The sequence below is a fragment of the Kogia breviceps genome, chromosome 12 (genome assembly GCF_026419965.1).
Source record: "Kogia breviceps isolate mKogBre1 chromosome 12, mKogBre1 haplotype 1, whole genome shotgun sequence".
NCBI classification, from domain to species: domain Eukaryota; kingdom Metazoa; phylum Chordata; class Mammalia; order Artiodactyla; family Physeteridae; genus Kogia; species Kogia breviceps.
The window spans coordinates 94,474,018-94,497,291 of NC_081321.1; the positions used below are offsets into that span (position 1 = coordinate 94,474,018).

At 56.8% G+C, this 23,274-nt stretch overlaps 1 protein-coding gene across 2 annotated transcripts in view; it reads left to right on the top strand.

Moving 5' to 3' along the window:
- The window catches only part of CACNA1I (calcium voltage-gated channel subunit alpha1 I), a 115,313-nt gene that overhangs the window by 36,660 nt on the left and 55,379 nt on the right, over positions 1 to 23,274 (top strand). Inside the window, exon 5 of one of the 2 annotated variants that reach the window (XM_067010240.1) lies at positions 12,808 to 12,905. The exons of the other annotated variant lie outside the window; for it this stretch is intronic. Coding sequence (XP_066866341.1) covers positions 12,808 to 12,905 — 98 coding nt within the window. The remainder of the gene's footprint in view (positions 1 to 12,807; positions 12,906 to 23,274) is intronic. 2 annotated transcript variants of the gene reach the window in all.

A 23,274-nucleotide genomic window follows, 5' to 3' on the forward strand; every position in this document is an offset into this window, starting at 1 on the left:
GTCTCCTCTATTGCTTAGTGATTTCCCCCTCACCGTCTGCTCATATTTATAAATAAAGACTCTGAAGATCTAAGCTGAGCAGAGTGAGGAGCTGGCCTGGCTTCAGCATTGTGGCGAGGTCTCCGTCTGATGTCTTCTCTTGGTCCTTGGGGTGGGGTCCACAGGCCAGCATCCTCCTGGGAGTCAGGGAGGGCTGGGTGCATATGGAGTCCCCTAGGGCCCCATGCTTGCTTTAAAGCTCTGCTTTCACCATTTTGAAATTCTTAATCCGTTTTGAACAAGCGGCCCTACGTTTTCACTTAGCACTGGGCCCTGCAAATTATGTAGTCAGTCCTGGCTTAGGGGGCGGGTTCAGTGAAGACATTTTGTGAGTCATGAACAGCCCCGTGTGGGATTCTGGGAACTCTGGTGACCCAGACCTACCCCTGTCCTGGGTCCTTCCTGTCCTTTGTGCCTAGGGATGGTGTGGGTGCAGAGGGCAGGATGAGAAGCCACAAGCCTGGACTCTAGAGCCCAACCCCCCGCCCAGTCCCACCCAAGCTCGCAGCTATAAATGTCCTGTTTCCCGAGTAACCGGCCTGCCATCCCGAGGATGTTTTCTTCCTTCCTGCTCCTCCTCGTCCCCAAATTACTGGCTCCCTCTTCAAGCGATGGAGGAGACAGAACCTCTGTACTGGAAGGTTCCTTAGAGGTCAGAGGCTTCACTTCCACATCCATTCGGCCCCTGCTTGTGTGCTGCCACTGGGGGCAACTCACAAGGCAGCCGATTGCAAACTGGGACAGCCTAATGTGCTAGGAAGTTCTTTCACGAAGCTGCAATTTGTCTTCCTGTAGCTCCCACCTGATGAGACCACTCATTCACTTACTCAGTCACAAAATCAGCATTTATTGAGCACCTACTACACGCCAGGTGCTGTGCAGCGTGGACACGAGAGGAACAAGACAGATGCTGCTGTGATTTCATGGAGCTCCCGATTTAGAAAATGGATGGGTATAAAAGAGATAATACAGTTCTAAATAACTTCTAAATTGGGACCAATGTTGTTGCAAAGAAGTATAGAAGGGCCATGAGGGCGTGGAATGGGGGCCTGATTTAGACGGCAGGGGAGGCTTAGTGTACGGGCTTCCTGAGGAAGAGAGGCTGGGCGGGGGTGGGGTGGGGGGTGGGGGGTGGGGGTGGGGGTGGGTGGGGGAGGTGTGTGTGCAAGAGCTGACCAGACAGGGCGTGGGGGAGGGTGTCTGTCAGATCCCAGGGATCTGGGGCATGGGTGGGTGCCGAGAGATGAAGCCAGAGACGGGGGGCAGGGGCCTGATCGCACAGAGGGGCCTGGAGCGCCTGGATAGGTGCCTCCCCGACAGACTCATGACAGCCTTCACAAATTGGAAGGCGGCTCTTATCCTCCCTGAGTCTCCCCAGAATCTACCACCATTTGTCAAAGGACAGGTAGGTGGCCTCACCTCCTGGACATACTTCAGGCTGTTTTGGTCCCTGGCTGGGGAGCAGGACCCCAACTTTCCAATGATGACTTATGGGGGGAGAGAAGGGACTGCCCTTGCCCCAGGGTCATGTGGGATCATGGTGACCTGTGAGGCGCTGTGCTACCTACCACCCCTAGGTCGTGTTCACTTTCCAAGCCAGGTCTCTCCCACCCTGGAAGTAAACACAGTTGATTTTTTTTTTTTAAACCACAAATACCAAATTTTGCATTTATTGTTATTCATTCCATCTTATAGGGATATCTTGGAGTCTCGATTCAGTCACTCATTACCTTTATTTCCTGTGCTTGATCAGCACAGGACAATGAGCCCTGTGGCACCTCACTAGAGACTCTCTTCCAGTGTGTGACAAAGCATGGGTAAGAGTTGAGCCTACCTCACTGTCTTGTTTAAGCTACGCTTTTCTGCCTTAGTCCATTAGGAGGCCGTGAAATATTCAATGACATTCTCGTTGAACTTGAGATTTTCTTTATCTGTGTATGTCCCTTGCTGCATCAAGCTGGTAAAACTACCGCCTCCCCTAACCAACAACATGAAATGGCCGTTGACGTCTGTGGGGAGTGGCCTGGGTGCCTCTGTTAAAACCTTCCCCAAGAATTCTGATGACTGGTGTCTGTGGTGGGGTTGAGCCGGGGCTCTAGGGCTGGACTGTAGGGACCTTTCCAGAATGAGGCTGAGCCAGAGCCTTTGCCAAGGGCACGGCTGTTGTGGGCCCCGCCTTGGAAGAGTGCAGGGAACAGTAGTGGCCTTGAGTCTGATGTCCCTTGAAAGCTCTGACTATGATGGTATCCTGGAAAGGACTTCGGTGTAGGAAATGGAGCAGCTGAGGGACGGGCGTGCGCAGATCAGGAACGCACAAGCTCCCCAGTCCTCAAACGTATGTGCAGCCTTGTACCCCTTCTTAGCGCCCCTCAAAATTCAGAGAGTGACAGGATTACTGGGGCACTTGTTAAAATATAGATTCTTGGGCCTCACCCAAGGGATCTAGACCCAGCAGGTACGGAGGGCCTAGGAATCTGCATTATATGCAAATGCCCAGGTGGCCCTGATGCAAGTGGGTCTAGTTCATTTGACCCTCACAGAGCCGCTCAGTGGGAGTGCTTCAAGTGGAGAGCATGAGTCCCAGTTCTGGAAGCCGCAGGAAGGGGGAGAGGCGTGGGGAGGGCTCCATCTCTGATCTGTGTCCAGGATCTGAATTAATGCTCATGACAAGCAGACGTGCTGCGTCAACGGAACAGTGGGGACCCCTTGTGAGAATTTCTATCGTCGTTAATAATATTAACACAAATAGCAGTCATGTCTGGAACACTGCACCTTGGCCAGGGAGGGAGAAGGAGAGGCTGGACCAGGATCTATCCCACCCTGGAAACAGCTTCTCCCGAGAGTGCGTGGGGAACAGCTTCCCCAACCTGACTCCTACAGGCTCTCGGGAAACAAAATGTCAGTGAGAATTGTTCCTCATCCCTGGTCTAGAGCTTTCTAGGAAGATCAGGCAGACATGTCCCCTCTGTGGTTGCCTGCTGAGAGTTCCTAATGTCCAAAGTGCCCCATCAGTGGGGCTTTAAAAAGCAGAGGGAATTGAATCGTCTTAGGCATTATCCAGGTGATAAAAATAAGAGCATCTCCTGTTTGCTGAGTACTCACCTTGGGCCCGATGCTGTGCATTATCTGGCTTAATCTTCAGACTAGCTGTGCGAGGGAGGGACTGTGGTCCGTTCCATTTCGCAGATGAGGCACAGGGACAGGGAGTGACCTGCCCGAGGTCCGGGACTGGCAAGGGGCAGAGTCAGGAGTTGAACCCAGGCAGCTTGGCTTCGTGGGCTGGGATCAAATCCTGGTTCTGTGTAACTTGCTGGGTGTATTTGTCAGGGATGCATTTAGCTGCAAGTAACAGAACATATGACCAACAGTGACTTGTGCAAATCCTGGGGTGTTTTGTCTGACATAACATGATGTTCTGAGGTCAGTGGTTACCAGTGAGGGCTCTGTGATGTGGGGGCTGATGTCCTTGTGATTTTCCAGGTCTTTCTTTCATGGTCACAAGGTGGCGGTTGAAGCTGTGGGCGTCGTGTCTGCACTCAAGGCAGGTAGGGCGAAGGGAGACAGGGCTATGCCAGCCACGCCTGTCTACTTGGATCTGGAAAACAACATTTTCTTTTCTGGATCCTTCCCCCGTCCCAGCATGCTCGGCCAGAACTGGATCTCATGGCCATCCTTAGCTACAAGGGAAGCTAGGAAAATAGAAAACATCATTGAATTTGGGTAAATCAACCAAGAATCGTTCCCTGGGGCCAGGCAAGATTGGAAGACAAGAGAATTCGTATTGGGTGGGCAGCTCTCTGAGTCTGCCACATGCCTCTCCTAGGGTCTGAGTTTCTTCGTCTGCTCTTGGCCAAAGCTGTGGCCCTACCATGTCTCCAAGTCCTGGTTGGAGCCTTGGGAGCACTACCTGGGCTGACTGTGGGTGCACATGATCTGTTGAGAAATCGAAAGTCAACTACCAACCTGTGTAAGCTCCACAGAGGCCCATGCCCGCCAGCAGACCCGCTGTGGTTACCAGCATCAGAGAGTCACCACTGGGCTGTTTCCAGAAGCCTTTGCTGCCGGCCTCCCTCCTGCACGGCTCTGTGTGCATGATCTCTGGGTCAGGGAAGCACTCCACGTGTCAGCAGGCCCAGGGCATCCTCCTGGCTCTGCCACTGACTTTACACCCTGCTTTATCCTGGGCGCTACAGGTCTGTCTGCTCCAAGACCTGCATGCTGTGGGGCAGGGCTGAGGGTGAGCCACCGACCTGGAGTCCCTGGAGCCTGGCCCTGAGCCAGCATGGTGGAGAGGTTCCATGACATGTTTGTTTTGTATCTTTGTGCCCAGTCACTGCAGAGCTGGGGGATCTGGGGTCATTTTCTTGTAGCCGAACTGGCCCTTGGGTGGGTGTGGACCTGGGAAGGTTCCAGGGAGAATCCTGGTGTGGATGATTTTTCATTTGCATATGGAGAAAAGTGGGAGGGAGGGAGAGAGTGATGATCGCTGCTCTGGTCCGTTTCCATGGAACAGGATGCTAGACGTCACGTGGGGGGGGGCGGGGTAGGGGGTAAATCACCAGAGATTCTCAGGCTCCAGGTTGACAAGCCAGACACCAGTCAATCATAAATCATTCAGAATTCTCTCAGTTATATGGACAGGAACCTGCCGAACCTTGTTTAAGGGAGTTTATCATCTCCTTTACTGAAAGTCGAGGGGTCTCTGACTTCAGGACACGCTTCATCCAGAATCCTGAAAAAGATGTCAACAGGCAGCGTGTCCTCCCGTCCCACAGCTCTTCTCATTCCTCCGTGTCGACCTCCATCCCTGGAAGCTTTCCTGTCAGTGGGGGGGATGGCGGCGGGCAGCCCTGAGTGCCCAGTCTCCTCCCTCTGGTTCAACAGAAAGACACCTTTGCTTTCTCAGCCACTCCAGCGAGGGCGGAACAGAGCCTCCTTGGCTTGGATTGGCAAGTGCTCACCCCTGAACCAATCACTGTAGCCTAAATGCGGCAGCACTCTGATTGGTCAGACCTAGGTCAAGACCCCTCCCCCGGCACTGGGTGTGGGCTCGACCTCTCTCATACCACGTGGCCTAAGAGTGGGGAGGAGGGACTTGGAAAATCCCAGGACTGTTACCCTACAAGCAGAGAAGGGTGCTCTAGGTAGGCACAAACCACTGCTGCTCAGGTGGGTCACCAGAACTAAAGTTTCCTGACTGGGCTGGGCTCTCTTATATCCCCACAGTCCAGAGAACTTGGGGTTGTTAACCCCATTCGCCAGATGGGGAAATGGAGGCTCAGAGAGATTAGCAGCCTGCCTCAGGTCACACAGCCCGTATGGACCAGATCTGGGATGTGCTCAGGTACAACCGTCCCCAGAGCCCATGCTCACTCACAATATGCAGGGTTTTACCTTTTCAGAGGCCAAAATATTCTAGCTGATCTCCCCTGGAGGACTTGGGCAGCCTCACCGGCTCTCAGAAGGATGTGGGTGAGTCTCGGGAGAGGGACCTTTCCCTCAAGCTGTGGTAGAGCCAAAAGAATCTCTCTCTGGTTTCCAGCAGCTGCGCCCAACTACCGTGGTGCCAAGACTGCCCTGGAGTAAGGGAGCTGAATTTTATGGGAGGCTCATCAGGAGGCATATTTGGGATGTAGGCTAAAAAATTATATATTGTTGTTTGCCTGAAGTTCAAACTTAACTGGGCGTCCTGTATGTATCTGGCAATTCTACCCAGAGATAAATAAAGTCACTGGAGTGTTGTCACCTGAGTGGAGCCTTGTCGAGAGAAGATCCAGGGTCTCCTGCTGCTGAGGTCCCCAAATTCTTTTGTGGCCCCCAGTTCCCCCTTTACTCTGAACTTGGCCTGAGTTGGTTTCAGTGCACCAGTTTCTTTGTCAAGCGGGCTAAAGAAACCCTGTTCTTCTGGTCTCAGGATTTGTGTGGGGATATGTGGGTGAAAATGACCCAGAAATCAGAAAACGCTGGCCAAAGTCAAGGGTTAATGTTATCACTCCCTAATTCTCTCTTTGCATTATTTCCTTCCTCTCTCCCTCCACTGAACACCTACTATGTGCTGGGTACCAGCATAGTAGCATAGGCTGGTGGTCTAGCTATCAAGCAACACAAGCCTGAGTCATCACAGAACTGCCTCCTGACAGATGATCTGCCATTTCCAGCATCTCAGCTTCCTTTCCATTAGCTACATCTTACATTACATTTTAAGAAAGCCCCCGTGGGTCCCTTGTAAAGATTGAGGAAACACCCTATTTTTATCAGCAAAACACAAGAATCATCTCCTGGGAGGGGCATTTCCTGGAAAGATGTTAAGTCTCAGTCATTTTATGGTGCTTCTTGTTAGCTGCAAGCTCCTTTTTTGTTTTCTGATCTTGTCCCTCCAGTTATTTGTTTGACAAGCTGGCAAGGGAGCTGCCTCCAAGCCAGGCCCTGGGCCGGGGGCTGGGGACTCAGCTAGGACTCTGAGCTAGCCCCTGAGGAACAGGGGCCGCGACAGCACCCCTCAGGGCCAGAGGTGCCCTAGTAGAGGCACAGTGGGACACAGCGCAGCAGAGTTCAATTCTGCCTGGGGGTGGGATCTGGACAGCAGGGAAGGGGATCCCAGGCAGAGGGACTAGCAAGTGCAAAGGCGTGTCGGCTGGAAACAGCCTGGTGCACTCTGGGAAACGGAGATGGTGGGTGTCCCTGGACCGCAGGGCAAATGGTGGGCGGTGCTGGGGGTCATGGTCAGAGAACTTCCAGAGGCCCTGACTGCCTGGGCTTTCCCCGGCAGGAGGAGGGATCCAGGGAAGGGTTTAAGCAGGCATCACGTGATTCGTGAGCCAGTGTGAACCGAAGCAGCAAATGAGGCTGTGATATAATAATAGCTGGCTCTTTCTTGTGCCAGGCCCTGTCCTAGGCACTGAACCCATATGTGAACGCATTTCATCCTCCCCACACCCCCATGAGGTCAGTTCAGTGACTTGCCCAAGGTCACGTGGTGCACTAGCAGCGGAGCTGGGCTTGGAGCCCAGGCCCCACGCTCTAACCACGGGGCAACACTGCCCCATGGATGCTGGCTCTACTCCACGTGCTGCTGATCCAGTTTACTGGTACTTACTGGCCACCTGGCCAGCTGTGGGAGGTGCTCACGCCTGGCCAGATGACTGATGAGGTGGGGAGGGGTCATGCAGAGCTCTTGGGTCCCCCAGTACTCAGCTGGGTGACCTGGGCTCTGTCTGAGCCTCAGCTTCCTCATCTGCGTTGGGCGCCGTAATCCCACCGTGGGAAGGGGTGTGAAGTGCTTGGCACATGGTGAGTGCTCCAGAAACCCCTCCGAATCAGCAGGACTCTGCGTTGCCAGTGACAGAAACCCAACTCAGATGACCCCCAAGGCCCAAAGGGCAGGTACTGGCTTGCGTGCCAGGGAAGAATAGAGGGCAGCTCTTCGATTCGGGTGCAGCTGGAAGGAGTGCTCGAACCATATGGTCAGGATCCTGCTTCTCTCCAGTTCTGGCCTCAGCCTTCCTTTGTGTTGGCAAAACTCTCGGGCCACCACGGAGGCAAGATGGCCATTAGTGCCTCCGGGTTTCCTGGCGGTGGCTTAGCCAGGAAGAGCACCTCTTCCCTGCAGTTCCGGCTCAAGGACTGGCTGCCCCTCGTGGCCCATCCTGAGCCAGTCATGGTGGCCGGGGAATGGTTGTCTGCTGGTTGACCAGGCCTGGGTCTCTGGGCCTGTCCCGGGGGCCAGGGGAACTGGCAGTGGGGCAGGGTGGCCCCTCAGCAGGCATCCATGGGGAGGGCCCTGGAGAGCAGATGTCCGCCCTGCCTGCCCACCCTGGCACGGTCCCCACCTCAGCACGGCCACATCCGAGCCCCTCTCCCCAGATGACATGACACCCCAGAGCTGGGTGCAGTCAGCCTCCTCCTGGGGTGATGTCAGGACGAAAGTGCTTGCTTTAAAGCAAAATTACTTACCTAATTAGGCACTTGGGAGCTGGCAGGAGGCAGTGGGGGTTTTTGTTGATTTTTTTTTTAGACTTTTAGCACTGAAGCTGCACCATAAAGTAACTGTGTAATTAGGGATTAATTTCTCACTCCCGCAAGTGATGTCTTTCTTGGGGCCTAAGGGAAGTCAGCCGGGTGGTTATTCACCCACAGAGCGGCCGTCTTCACCCTCTTTTTTTTTTGGCGGTGGGGGATGCTCCCTTAGCTTTCATCCAGTGGGGAGGAGGAGGAAGGAGGCGGAAGGTGGCTGCTTCTGTCACAGGCGAAGGCTCTTCGTGCTACGTAGATTCCCCGGCGCCAGCTCTGCGTGGCGGGGCTGGAGCGGGGTGCGTCCGAGAGAGGTGCCGGTGCAGTAACCAGCATCCAGCCGGTCGGGCCATGGATAATGCTGCAGCCCTGCCCTCGCCGGTCCACGTCTGAGGCACACAGCCCGTCAGGGCCCCTGCTGGGACTGCAGCCCAGTTGCAGGGTAACCTGCTCATGACCGGCCCCTCGCTGGCTTTTCCCTCTCTGTGCCTCCTGGGATCACCCCCCAAATAAGCTGCTGCTCCCAAGCCCTTGGCTGAGTCCGCTTTGCGGGAACCCAAACTAGACAGGAAGTGTGAACAGACTGCGGAAGGAGCCAGAGCGGAAAGGGTTGAATTCAGCCTGCCGTGCAGGGAAGACGTGAGCAGGGCTTCATGGACCAGGGCGTCTTGAAGGATGAGAGGGAGGAGAACAGGCAACGCGCAAGGGAAAGGGGGCAGAGGATCGCGTGTTTGGGGAGCTCGGCGGGCCTGGCCTGGTGCCTGAGGTGCCTGGAGTAGGAGCGAGGGGTGTGGGGAAGGGGCCGAGACCAGATTGCAGGGCCGTGAAGGGCAGTGGGGAGCCGCTGAGGGTTTAAGGCCAGGAGTGACACAGCTAGATTCGAGGGGTTTTTTTGGCTGCGTTGGGCCTTCATTGCTGCGCGCGGGCTTTCTCTAGTTGCGGCGAGCGGGGTCTACTCTTCATTGCCGTGTGCGGGCTTCTTATTGCGGTGGCTTCTCTTCATTGCGGAGCACGGGCTCTAGAGAACGTGGGCTTCAGTAGTTGTGGCACGAGGGCTCAGCAGTTGTGGCTCGCGGGCTCTAGAGCTTGGGCTCAGTAGCCGTGGCGCACGGGCTTAGTTGCTCCGCGGCACGTGGGATCTTCCAGGACCAGGGCTTGAATCTGTGTCCCCTGGATTGGCAGGCGGATTCTTAACCAGTGCGCCACCAAGGAAGTCCCTAGATTCAAGTTTTAGGAGGTTTGGACTAACGGAGGATGGGCCGTGTGGAGGGGGAGCAGGGGGCTGCCGCAGCTGTCAGCAGAGAGGGCTGGGCGCCGGAGCTGTCAGCGACTGTCCCGCATTGCGGCTTGTCGGTGGTGCACCGTCACCATCAGGACAGTGTGATCCCAGGGCAGAGACTTAAACCTGCAGTTCCCACCTCCCGGCTACTCGCTCAGCCTCTCTCTCTCTCCGGCCTTGTCCAATGTCCAGCTTTCTATCCTCTTCCCCTCAGGGAATGAGAACTACTGGATTCCTCACTGCACACCTGCTATTTGCTCTTTATCACTGAAAGCATTTACAGCTGGTCTTGCTCTGCCCGGGGAGATGCGGCTGCAGCAGGACACCCTCCCCCGCCACCCTGATAGGTTCATGAACTATAGAAGAGAGAGTTAGGACCTGGGAGAAACGTTTAGGAACTGAGATACCACCAGCCGCATGGTGCAGCCAACAAACAACCCCCCCACCCCCCAGAGCCAAGGTCGTTCACGCTGCTAAGAACTTAGTGACTCATCGCATTTCTCCTTTTGACTCAGCTGCCAGGAAGCTCAGAGCTAAGATCTTGACACTAAATCCTCCCAGGAATTTCTCTTGAGGGCTTTTCAGTGGGGACCGTGAGGGCTGCAACTGATTAATTCTTAGGGGAATTTTTGTAGTAGAGGATCAGGTCGGAGGTGAAGGGAAGGGACTGGGTCACAGTGTCGCTCTGGGTCTGCCAGGCTGTGGCTGCTGAGTCCCCTCCAGAGATGGGGACAAGAGTCAGATCAGCCTCCCATGAGACGGGGTCTAGGAGGCGTGCAGACCCTAAAGCTTACTAACTCTGGGTAACTGTGGGCCTCGGTGACACCCGGCCATAAGTTGTATCTCACTCAGGACCCAGAGGCCAGCCCCCTGCCCCACTTATTTTAGAGACAGGAAGGTGAACCTGAATCCTCACCGCGGGGCCTGACTACACAGCGCATCTGTAGTTTCCCGTTCTTGCCTCCCAGCCTATCCTGGGGCAGGGGCCGTGGGGGGCGCCCCTCACTTAATTAAGAACCAGTAGTCCCAGACGGCGGGCTATGGGTTCCTTGAGGGGGCGATGGAGGGGCACAGAGCCCGCGTGGCAGAGTGGCGCGGGAGAGGCAGGTACCAGGCAGGGTTGTCCTGAGGGCTCGTGCAGCAGGCAGGCCCTGCTGTGGCTTGGAGCCGTGGGCCCGGCCTGGTCCAGGGCAGCAGGGAGAGGGACGAGGTGGAATCTGAGAAATGTAGAGGGGGCTTGAGCGGATTAATACAGGTGACACACACGAGAGGCCCTCAAAAACCATTCGCTTTTCTGTCTACCCATCGTCTGTGAAGCATCTATTTATTTCTCTGGTGAGACTTCACGGGATGGGAAGAAATCCTGGGCTGGCACTTAATGGATCTCGGCAGGTGTGCCCAGGAGCTCCTGGGACGTAGTACCTGCGTGGGTTCAGTCTGGCGTGCGCTGGGATCTCCCACCTCCAGCACACCCAGCAAAGCATAAAGTGAGCCCACTGGCAGGAGGGAGAGAACCGGGAAGAAGGGAGAGGGTCTGTGTTTGAGAGGCGGGGGCCTGGGGGAGGGGCTGCCTGCCATGGGGTGGCTCTCCTGGGCCGCGTGCGCGTGTGCTCGTGCGCGTGTGCTCGCCAGTGTGAGAACCCGTTTGTGTGCCCGTGTGTGCTGCCTCCACAGTGCCTCCATCACACACGTCTCCCTGGCTGCCTGGAGAGCTCTTTCTACCAAATACGAAAATGACACTTTGGCTCACCCACGCGCGGAGCCCCGACGCTGCCGCACGCCCTCGGTGCCCCCTTCCAGATCACCCGCTGCCCCTGGGCGCCTCAGCCCTCACCTCCTCTGCCTGGCTGCTGCCCCCCGCCCCCCCTCACCCCCTCCTCGGTACCCCTGGTCTCTGTCTCCAGTTCGTAGGTCTCTGTCACTTTTTTGGTCATGTCCCTTCATCTGAATTTGGGCCCTGGTAGGAGTGAGCGTGGTTGAGGGTGTCCAAGGAGTTAGTGTGTATGTGTGTGCGCACCAATGATTGTGTGCAGGTGTTTGACTATGTGTTGCATTTGTGTGTGTGTGTGTGTGTGTGTGAAAAAGGAGAGAGAGAGAGAGCACACGAGCATGGGAACCGGAGCCTGGGCCCCAGAAAGCTGGGGGATGGATGGATGGAGGCATTTCAGGCAAACGGAGCTTTCACTCAATTACTCTTCAATCAGCGGGAGGGGGCGATGGCTCCACAATGATCGGGCAGGTTTGCATGGTGTGTAGGAAAAGCCTTCACTTCCCGCTGATGGCGGTGACAGGTGGAGCTGGTGGCAGTGCCGGAGTCCCAGCGTGGGGGGCCCAGGTCCAGTGACTGGGACGTCTGGGGTCAGGCTGGGGCTGCAGGCCCCTGGGACCTGTCTTTCAGAGGGGGAAATGGGGGGCAGGTAACAACTGAGCAAGAAGGGTCTGATGGACGTGCAGGAAACTACAGAGGGGACACCGGAGATCTGCCTCCCCTGGAGATCTGGGGAGGCCTCCTGGAGGAGGCACCTAGACTGGCCTGGTTCATCATGGACACAGGTGTGGAGAAACTTCCAGGACTCCAGGGGCATCTGCACAGAACCCGAGGAAGGTTTCAATGGACAGAGATGATGGAGGCGTTGCAGGCAGAGGGGACAGTGGGAGAAAGGCTGGGAGTGGGCCCCGCGAGTCTGGAGCTGCCGCCTTGCAGGGTCTGGCTGGGTGGGCGTGCCCAGGAGAGAGGGGTTATTCCTGCAGGCCAAGTACAGTTTGTGCCTGGCCTCGCTGAGCCGGCAGCGGAGCTGGGAGTTGGGCAGTGGGCGATGGGTGTGAGGGGGTGGAGGGGGGCAGAGCTGGTGTGACTCCTGGCTTGAGCCTCTACCCGTTTGCTGGGTGACCTGGGACACGTGGTGTCACCTCTCTTACAGCCTCATCTCTTCATAAGTCTGGGCGTCTAACCCTGCCTTGGGGGGCCCCTGGGGACTTGGGGAGACAGAGGGACTGGGGCTCCACTCCGGCCTCTGCCCTCAGCCAGATCTTCGCAGATGCTGCTGCTGTGACTGTGATGTCCAGTCACCGTCTGGGCTCAGCCTGGGGGCCTCTCAGCGGTTCCTCCGTTCTCCCCTCTGAGGAATGGGGCGAATCCTCCCTGTTTCAGAGGCTGCCCTGGAAGCGGGGGCAGGAGCGGCCTGGCACAGAGCTGGGCATGCGCTGGGCCCAGGGTCTCTGCTCCTCCATTCCCCTCTGCCCCCGGCCACCCCTGCCGGGACCCTCAGGACGGCCCGCGAGGTGGACATCAGCTGCGCTGCTTACAGAGAAGGAGACAGGCCCGAGGAGACAGCCCAAGGCCAGAGGGCTGACTGGGGCTTAGCTGGGTTTCTGACCTCTTTTTTGACCCCGTCCAGACAGGCGTGGGCGTGGCTGGCCCGGCCGTGGCCCTGCTGTCCCCGTGCTCTGGGCCTCACTCTTCTCCCCTCTCTTCGCAGGATGGTCGAGTACTCCCTGGACCTCCAGAACATCAACCTGTCGGCCATCCGCACCGTGCGCGTCCTGAGGCCCCTCAAAGCCATCAACCGTGTGCCCAGTGAGTTGGTGCCCCCTGCCCTGCCCCAGGGCACTCACTCGCTCAGCAGAGGCTGACCCGTATCTCCCCATGCCAGGCCTGTGCTGGGCACGGGATCCTTCAGTGCCCGGACAGATGTGGGCCCTGCTGCCAGGGGTTCGTGGGGCACTATTTGGGCCTGAAGATGCTGGAAGGTGGCCCTGGCACCTCTGGGTCCCAAAAGGACTCGGACTGCAGCAAGTACTGGCTTGTTGGGGACAAGGTTCCTTGTAGGGGGGCTGTCCAGGTGGCAGGTGTGTGAAAAGAAGCTGCTTGGTTTGAGGGAGGGCATCGTGCAGCATTGCACTGGGGAGGGGCTTCCAGACCCCCCACTTGTGCTGACTTGGAGCTCAAGCTCCCAACCCACCCACTCACCCCATCCATAGGTTCATCCCCCACAGGTCCATCCACCCGCTCCCCTGTCCGACCGGCTGCCCATCCATCTGTCCGCCCACCTAGTATTGAGAGAGGTTATCTGATAACAAAAAAACCTGACAGCTGCCCAGAATCATACAGCTTTCAGAGCTTTTCATCTCTGTGATTTCTTTGGAGCCTTACAGTTCCCCTGGCGGGAGGTGGGTTAGTCTCATGAAAAACTGAGATGAAAAAACTGAGACTTGGAGACTTGAGGTTACTTGCCCAGGAGGTCTCCTGACTCTTTCCACTGCCCTGTGTCTGGAATGGGATGGGGATCCAGGGAAGGAGAGGGGGAGGACCCTGCCTGCAGGGGGCTTCAGCACTGATGCGGAAGGTCAGGAACTTTTATGAGCATCTACTCACCTCCTGTGTGCCAGGCTCTTGACATGCCGCTGGCTGACTTAACCCTCTGAACAACCTATGTGAGGCTCAGAGAGGTTAAGTGACTTGCATAAGGTCACACAGCAATTCAGGGGCAAGGCAGGGATCTGAGCAGAGTTATGTCTGTCCTAAGCCCAGCTCTTTCCCTGGCTCTGTCTGACCCCTTGCTTCTCTTCCCTGCCTGAGCCTCAGTTTCCCAATCTGCAGAAGGTGAGAGGGCTCCTGGCACCTCGTCCTCCTCCACAGTCACCACTGACCCCACTCTGCCAATAGCCAGGCTTGGGGCCTTGGGGGTCCCTGCCACTCGCCCTGCCCACCTCTCTGCAGCCGTCCGCTGTGAGTCCCTGCCGGGCCAGCCTGACTCTGGGCTCGCAGAGCGTGTTGGTCAGCCCGGACAGGCATGGCTGGCCAGTGGAGGCTGTGCTCTGGGATATTTGTGGAGCAAGGTGACCTGGGAGGGCAGGTTGGCACAGGTTGGGTGAATTACATAGGGGGTCCTGGAGTGCTGGGGTCTCAAGGTCGCACATACAAGGTCACCTCCCAACACACGAGCCTTGACGTGATGGGAAACTCCAGGGGCCCCTGAGAGTTGCTGTGAAGGTCCTGAGGGAGGGGTTGAGAGTTGGGGGTGGGGCTGGGGGTGAGCGGTGAGAACCAAAGCTGTGGGAGAGGGGGGAGGAGCAGTTCAGCTTTATCACCTTTGCCCCTCCCACTGTCCTGGGGAGACTCCCTCGGGGGCAGGGAAGGGACATCCAGAGAGGCCATCCTAGGTGGCAGACTGTCTCTGTCCTTCCCACTTGCCACCAAGCTTAGAAGTCTCCTTAAAGGTTACCTTGTTCAAAACCATCTTTACCCCTTTTCATAAATGTGGAGAATGAGACCCAGAGAGGGCCATGACCAGCCCAAGGTCACACAGCAGGTTAGTGGCAGGGACTAAACGGGAGCCTGTTTCTAACCAGCCCACCTTGCCCAGGGGTGCATGTTCATCTCTCTCAGGCGCCACCTCCTACTGGGAAGCTGACCACAGGGCAGACTTTGTTCCCTCAGCGCCCAGAACTATGCCTGGTGTGTGGAAAGCGCTCAGTAAATAGGTGTGAAGCGGACCCGCTGGCCGAGTTTATCGAGTAGCTGTTCCGTGCGGTCAGTGCTCAGACGGAGGGGTGCCGGGCCTGTGGAGCTTATGGGGGTGCAGGGAGGGGCAGGGGGGGTGGCACTGGGGGCCTGAGGTGGAGCCTGAGCTGAGACCCAGCGGAGCATATGGCGAGTGACCTGGCAAAGGAGTGTTTTAGAAACGCCTGGCCGAAGTGAAGGAGTGGACACAGAGGACGGCTCTGGCAATGTGGTTGAGCCGTGGCCAGGCCAGGCGGGGTGGAGAGGAGCAGGTGGGCAGAAGCCCTGGTCCCCACCCTGGAGAGTCACGCAGGAAGCCCAGCGTCTGGCCTGGGCGACCTCAGCAGGGAGGGCACCGGGCAGGGGCCACATCTTTGCTGGGCGCCCCCTCAGCGCTCCCCATTTCTGTCCCAGGGGAAGGCAGGGGGTGCCCTCAGGCAGCAGCCACCATGTGGCCACCGTCACGCTCCTAGCCACGCAGCCCACAGGCCCGGTACCCTTTCCAGAGGTGCGGGTGCATGTGTCGGGGTCACACAGGGGCGTTTGTACACGATCCTGCATCCTGCTCCCCCGTCAGGTCTCGGGATCTGACAGGCATATGGGAGCAGCGATGTGACAGGACATTTCAGAAGAGCTGGTCTGGATGGGGGGCAGACAGGATAGACACACAGGCTATGGGCCTCTCTCTCTGGGTGGGTTTCAGTACACCTGTGCGCGCGTGTGTGCGCGTGTGGGTGTGAGGGTCTCTGGATCTGTGAGAGACCATGTGCTGTGTGTATATGTGCGTGCATGTGTGCGGGGTGTGGGCCCATGTGCCTCTCCTCCCTGCCCTTTCCGCCCTCTCTCACTGCCCTCGTGAGGAGCTCATTTGCAGCTCCTGGCTGTAGGGGTCACTTCCAGGTCCCCAGAGCCAGTCCGTTCCCTTCTCTGGAGAAGGGAGGGGTTGGGCCCTGCGCTCGCTCCTGGAGGTTCCGATTTTGGAGGCTGGGTAGCCCCAAGGGCCCAGAGGGGAGTTCGGGTCTTTCCTTAGGGGCCTCTTTCCTTCTAATAGGCCTCACGGGGAGGCCCAGGGTGGCCTGAGGTGGGCAGTTCTGTTTCCACTCTGTGCTGATTCCGCCTCTCAGCTGACAAATGAATCTCGAATCTTGCTTTCTCAGAACCTGGAAGCACAACGCTCCAGGATCCAAAATATAACCGATGCGCCCCCCTGGAAAGGGACCTTAAGATAAATCCGTCTTCATGAACAACTTGATTAACAGGAGCCGCAGGCTGTTGGAGCAGGTCCTGTGATCCAGACCCTCATTTACAGAAGGGGCAGCGTCCTTCCCAGGTGCCAGGAGTTCTGCCCACGGTCAATGGGGAATGAGTGGGAAGGAGGGGGCACAGAGTCTTAGAAGTGTCTCTCTGAGAAGTTTGGTTGGTTGCCTTCTTTTTTCCTAGATGTTTCCATGAACTTTCCAGGTCCTCCCATTTATTTATCTTTAGAGCCGCTTCTGCCCTGGGACTCCTTCAACAATAGCCTGTAGCTTTCAATCTGGCCACTAGATGGCAGGCTAGAGAATTGGGACTAGGCAAAGTGAAATTATGGGTTATTAATTGCAAAGCTGTGGAGAGGGGGGTGACTGCCTGTAGTTTAAAAAGTAGTTTAAAAACACGACCAACCAGGAAGACTCAGTTGGGTTGTCAGGGAATGTAATTTCTGCTTCTTAACTCTGCGGGGAGCCTGCTGTGTGACCTGGGAAGCCCCTGGGTGTCTCTGGGCCTCAGTTTCCCTACTTGCACAAAGGAGGAGGAGGGACTGATTAGATGTGTGGTTCTGACTTTGTCCAGGATGGTTGGGGCACCTAGGAGTTGTGGTGCTCTTTACAGAACCTCGTTAAAAATATGTCCCTCCACCCGACTCCTGCCAGGTCTGTCCTGGCCACTGAACCATTGGTGGATAAAGGGCAGGAGATAGTGCATGGGAGAAGGTTAGGGAGGCAGGGAAGAAGCACTAGACTGCCAGTCAGGAGGCTGGGTTCTGGTTCCTTGCTGTGTGACCTTTCATAAATTGCTATCCCTTTCTGGGCCTTGGCAAGATGGGGCTGGATTATCTCTGAAAGTGCCCCCTCCTGGCACCAGCGGACTCCAGTCCTCACCCAGCCCTCAATCAGCTGCAGTGCCTCCCAAAGCCCATTGGCCAAGCCATTTAAATATGAAAAGTTCTATTTTCTCCAGTAAGAAACTAGGGCAGTTACTGCTAAAGCCTGAGCCGGCTGAGTCTGAGCTGCTGGCCCACATCTGCACCCTGCTACTGCACACCCCTGCCCAGTCTGTGGAGGGGGTTGGGAGGGAAGCCTGGGGAGCTCGGGGGCGGCTGCTGGGGATGCTGAGCCTCGCCTGGAGGCCTCTGCCCCCTTCCTGGAGCCCCGTCCAACTAACCACCCCTGGGTCAGCAAGAAGCCACCTCTGTGCGGGGGCCTCTGGGATGGGGCTGGGCTGGGCAGGGCCCAGGGACAGGGAGGCAGAGCTGACAGTGCTGTGGGTGAGGCTCCTGTCCCGCCCCCGCTGCAGGCAGGACTGGAGATTTACTCTGTGCTGACAGGCCCCGGTTCTAGTCCTTTCACCTGCCTGTTGTGGGACGCTGGGCCTCTATTCCAACGATAAGATGGGGTTAATAATAGCAATTTCCATATGGTTTTGTAAGGATGAAATGCCCTCATGTGTGTAGAGAGCTTAGCATGGAATCTTGTATGTAGTAAGGGGCCAATAGGTGCTACTATTATGAAGAAGGTGCTGAGAGCATTGGGGGTGGAAGGTGGAGGCGTCAGGACCTCTTCTCAGAGGCTGGTCTTAGAAGATGCTTAACAAGGACACAGAGGGCTGGGGAGGGTGGTCCCTGCAGATGGAGTGGAATTGCATGTGCCAAGGTGGAGAGCAGGAGCTGTCCTGGGAACAGTGGGGCTATTAGACAGAGGACTGCATGTCATGGGGAGGTGGGAGGTGAGTGTTCCACATCTTCTAGGGATTTCCTAATAAAGATAAATGGCAAAATTTATCAGATGCTTTACATGGGCTGTATCATTTCACCTTCATAACAGCCCTAGGATGTTGGTACCATTGTGATGCCCACTTTACAGATGGGGAAACTGAGTCAGGGAGAGGTTGAGTAACCGGCCCAAGGCCACACAGCTGGCCAGAGCTTTTTGCTCCTTTTCACAACCTCCTTCCTTTCCTTTTAGTGCGTAGGCATCTCAGCCACCCACTCCATCTGCAGGGGATCAGGAAAGACCCCTGCCCACATCCAAGGTCAAAGTAGAAAGGCCCCGTGGGCTGAAGTAATGCCCTCAAGGCCCCTTCTCTTCCCATCTACCCCCAAGTTTGGTGTGCCCCAGACCTCCGAATGCCTTTCACTGTCAGGGTGCAGAGTTCTCGTGGTGCCAGGCCCCAAGCAGCCCGAGGGGGAGGAGTCAGGGCAGGAAGGAGGATGGCACAATGGTTAGTGCCGAGCATGGTGTCTGAGTCACCCTGCCAGCATTCAAAGCTTGGTCCTGTGTTAAATAGCTGCAGGACCTGGGGAAAGATTCTTCTCTTGTTTCTGACCCCTGTCTGCACGAGGGGGATGGCACACAGCACCTTCATGTGGGTTAGTCCGCAGCGCCAGGTATAGAACACGTGCCCTGTGAACTGCCCCATCCCTGCCCTTTTCACAGAGGGAGAGTCCCAGTGTTGGGGCTACAGACTGCTGCATCCAGAGCAGTTAGACCAGGGTTTGTGCCTGGGATCTTGGCCAGTGGCTATACCTCTCGGACCTCAGTTTCTCCATCCATAAAATGGGGTCCCAGCCCTTCCTCGCTAGGCTGTGGGGCAGCAAAACATCCTTATGACATCTGCTCCTAGAAGGTGCCCAGTGAAGCTGCAAACACCGTACGTTGATCACCTGGGGGTCTCATACTCCGCATCTATTGGCAGTGGGGCTGGGGGACCCTGAAACAGAGCTTGCACGAGAATGTCAGCACTTCCACTCTGTACGTGTGTTTAATGGGACTTGGGGTGCAGGACCTTGGACTTCAGACTGTCTGTCCTTGGATCCCACAAGGGTCCCCCAGCGGCCCTGAGGAAGAAAGGTCTGGCAGCCCCCAAGGAAGGAAGGGAGGGAAGGAGGAAGATGGGGAGAGAAGAGAGAAGAGGCAGTGGAGGGGCCCAATTTCCCCAGGGCTGCTGCCTTTCAGAAGAGGTGGGGGTGGGCGGGAGAGCATCTGGCCAGAACATCTGATGAGAACCTGGCTTGGGAACAGTAAAGAGCAGCCCGGACCGTGAGAGGAGAGATGCTTGGGGTGGGGGTGGGGTGAAGGTAGCCCCCTCTACTGGCACCTCCTCCGCCGGGGTCAAGTTCCGTTCTACAAATCAGGAAGGAGTGATTCGTGGACAGGACACAAGATTAAGGGAGAGAGGCACTGTGTATGCATTCATTCATCCATTCATCCAATCATCCGTTCATCCAAAGTAGCATCCACTAAGGGGCAATGGGGCCAGGCCTTGGGCCAGCTGTGGGGTCATGGAGAAGACGCAGATGTAGCGCCGTCTCTGCAGGCAGACACTCAAGCCAGGAGCTCTGGGCCGGGAGACGTGTTTTCTAATGGAAGCATCAGGGCCGAGGGGAAGGGCCACCAACGACGTACTTTGAGGAGGCTTCAGAGAGGAGGGGGCACGGGACGTGTGAAGAATGAGTAAGAGGGCAGCAGGGGCCCCAGTGTTGGGGGGACCTTCAGTGGCACAGGACCAGGCCCCCCCTCTAGGGAGTGAGCCCTGACAGCCTTGGGGAGGAAACCAAGGCCTCCCCTGAGGTGGAGGGTGCAGGGCTGCAGACTCCTTGCCTGGGGGTTGTTTCTTATCTCAGGAGTGGGCACTGAGGCCCCTCTTCAGCCCACAGGCCCCTCCCAGGCTGGGCTGGGGCCAGTAGCTGTGTCCTCGGCAGCCCAGCCATATGCTGCCTGGCCCGGCCTCCCGGTACCCACTGAGCCCCTGATTAGTTGGCACTGGCCGTGGCAGGAGCAGCACACGGCCTCTCCCGGCTGCTCAGCACCCTCCGCTGGCCTGGCCAGACCAGGGAGAGAGGGGGAGCCCCCAGGCCAAGCACAGCCTCGGCGCCCCTTGCCCCGGGCCTGGCTCCCCTCCTCCTGGCTGCGGGCTGTGCCCCTGGCAGAGGCTGGTGCGGGTTCGGCTCTTTCTACTTGAGCTGGCCTGGCAGAGTGGCCTCGCTAATGTGGGCTGACAGTTCCTGTCTGCAGAGAGCACCCCGGAGCCCCAGGGGGGTTGCCTGTCAGGAAGCACGCCCCCGTCTTCCTCCTGGCCCCCTGCTGCCACCAGGGCCCTCTGCCTCGCTGCTGCCCAGCTTTCCTTAGGGCAGAGGGTCTGGTCTGGGGGGTCCCCGGCGAGAAGGGGTGAAAAGGCTGCACAGCTCCAGCAGTTTGCCCACCTGTCATCCAGCTCCCCCAGCTCCTGGCTTTAAATGCCGCCTAGAGACCATTTCTACCCTGACGCCACCCACGTGATGCCCCAGGCCATACTCCTCTCTCCTGGACCCTGGACCCTGAGATCCTACGAAGCGACTTCACATGGGATGTGGGCAGTGAGGCTTGGGAGCTAGACTGGAGCCTGTGAGGGGGGACGGGAGGCAGCTGGGATGAGGATTGACACTTTCCGCACGGGGGTGGCTGGGCTGCTGGAGGCTTCTAACTTTGGGGGCACCCCACTCTGAGGTGTCCTGGCCTTGGGGTGTTCCTGAGGCTGGACAGGAACCACCGTCCTCTTCTGTCGAGGAGGCTGCTGGGGCCCAGAGAGGGCAAGCTCTGTTTCAAGGATGCCCAGCCCGGACTGGGACCCAGATGTCCTGTTGTGGGTTGATGCTTTGGGTGCTCATCAGGGTAGGGGCTCCACTGTATATTCTGAGGACTCCGGGGTCCTCTTTCCCTTCTGAACTAGGGAAGCAGGGCCCTCAACCACGCTTATGGGTCGCCTACAGCCTGCCCTCACCAAGGCACACCTGGTCCCCACCCCAGGCTGAAGGCCTGAAAAGTCACACTAAGAGAGCAGAACCAGGTAAGCTCATCCTGAGAGAGGAAAAAGGAGAGCCATGGGGGAACTAGACGCAGGAAGCCTTCCTAAGTATCTGGGGGTGAGAATCAGAGAAGACTGCCTGGAGGAGGAGGAGGCTTTGGCTGGGGGACGGTTTGGAGGGAGATGAACAAGAAGGATGGTCCAAGGCAGATGGTGATGGGTCTTAAAGGCAGTCTCTCTGTGTCTCTCTTTGTCTCCATCTCTGTTCTGTCTACAGTTCTCTCTCTGTTTCACTTTCTGTCTGTCTGTCTCTCTCTGTCTCTCTCTCTCTGTCTCTCTGTCTCTCTCTCTGTCTCTCTCTGTCTCTCTCTCTCTGTCTCTCTGTCTCTCTGTCTCTGTCTCTCTGTCTCTGTCTCTGTCTCTGTCTCTGTCTCTCTCTCTCTCTCTCTCTCTCTCTCTCTCTCTCTCTCTCGTACACAGTGCCAGACTGTGGGCATAAAAGGAGGATTAGCTGGGCTCTCGCGGGGTCCTCCCTGGCTCCCTAATCGCGTGGCTCCTGTTTCCTGGTGCGGAAGTGATGAACTCGTTCTGAGTCCCTAATTAGCTAACTATGTGGTGGCTCTGTGGCCCTGGGGCTCCCTGGGCCCTGGGTGGGGGGCTGCTGTGAAGTGAGCTGCGGCCCAGCTCAGCAGAGGGAGGCAGGAGGGGAGGAGGGACGGGGCTGCCTTTCAGGGAAGCCAGCGTGGCAGGTTCTCAGGAGCCTTTCAGAATTTCAATGTCCTGGAGAACTGAGAAATGTAATCAACTGAGCAACAAAGGCTGGGCCCAGCGAGCAGCCATGGAGAAGCCGGGCTGGGATGGTGCCGAGCTGCCTCCTCCAGGCCTTTCTGACCTCACCCCTTCTCACAGCTGCCCCCTGGCCCTCCGTGTTGCCTCCTGCCTCCGTCCTGTCCTCCAGGATTACTCCTTCTCCTTTAAAGCCCAGAGCTGATCAAGCGCTCGGCCTGTTCAGAAATCTGCCCATGCACCACCCTGAGCAGCCACCTAACAGAGAGCCCCGCTCTCCTTAGACCCCCAAGCACAGCCTGCATGTCCTCTCTGCATGGTCACCCCTCGTGCCTTTGCCACAGCTCCTGGCATCCTGCAGGGCCCAACTCGAGTCAGCCCCTCCAGGAATGTGCCTGGAGCTGCCCTCACTGCCCAGGCGTGGTCCCTTTCCCCAATACTGTGGTCCCCTGACCCCCTGCTGGTAGACTGCAAGCTCTACAAGCGGGGGTAAAAACTGAGGACGTAAAAAAATGAGGATTTTCGCTTCCCCATGTGCCCAGCACTGTGCCTGGTATGCAACAGTATTTATAAGTGTTTGATGAGTGAATGAATGATGGGGCATCAGAAAGGCCTGCAACTGGCTTAACATTTGGATGGATTGCAGGGTGCTTGCTCTGTTTTCTCGCTTCCCTCTTCTGCACACCCCCTGGCTACCCTGCAGTGGGTGGGGGGCAGATGTGGCGAGGGTATTGAGCCTTCACTCGCTCTGGCTTGCTCTCAGTTGGAGAGCAGGAGCTTGCAAGGGAGCCCCACTGCCTTTCCCAAGAGGAGGTTGACCTAGTTTTGTGGGGAGGGAGGATGGGGGTGGGCATTAATTATTGATTGGAAATCACTCCATACAGAGCTCGTGATGCACATCCCAAATAACTACCCTCATTAATAACTACCTCAGCCATCACCCCTGGAATAAATAAAAATCTGGACAGGGCCACTGTTCTCCTTGTCACCATCCTTCCATCCTCCCCTCTCCAATATTCCACTCCCTCCCTATGACTTAGCACAGTATTCACTCACAAGCAGTCATTCAATAAATGTTGGTGGAGCCTCTGCTCTGGGCCAGGGCCTGCTGGGTTCCAAGAACACTAAGGTGACATAGACACAGGCCCTGCCCCAAGGAGGTTAGAGCCAAGTGGAAGAGACAGGAGGGTAAACAGATGACTACACACTAGGGTTAGAAGAAGATTGGATGTTGATGTAAATGGTGCCTTCAAGGTTGTGCAGTATGTAACCTGCACAACTGTACATGGCACAACTGTACTTCCTAGGCTAGGGCAGAGGTGCTGAGGTTGCCCAGAACAGAAGAGAGAGGGATGGGGTTAGAAAGGGTATGGGAAGTCTTCACAGAGAGAAAGCAGATCCTTAACTGAGCTGTGGTGGCTGAATAGAGGTTTACCGGGCACAAGAGAGGCAGAAGAGTGTTCTAGAAAGAGGGAACAGCATGAGTATAAAAGCATGGAGGTGTGAAATCCCATGGTAGCTTTATGGAACGTTAAATAATTTGATATTGCTAGACATAGGGTGCACACTGGGGATGGAGGGAGGGAGAGAGGAAGATGAGGCTAGAGAGGTAGGCAGG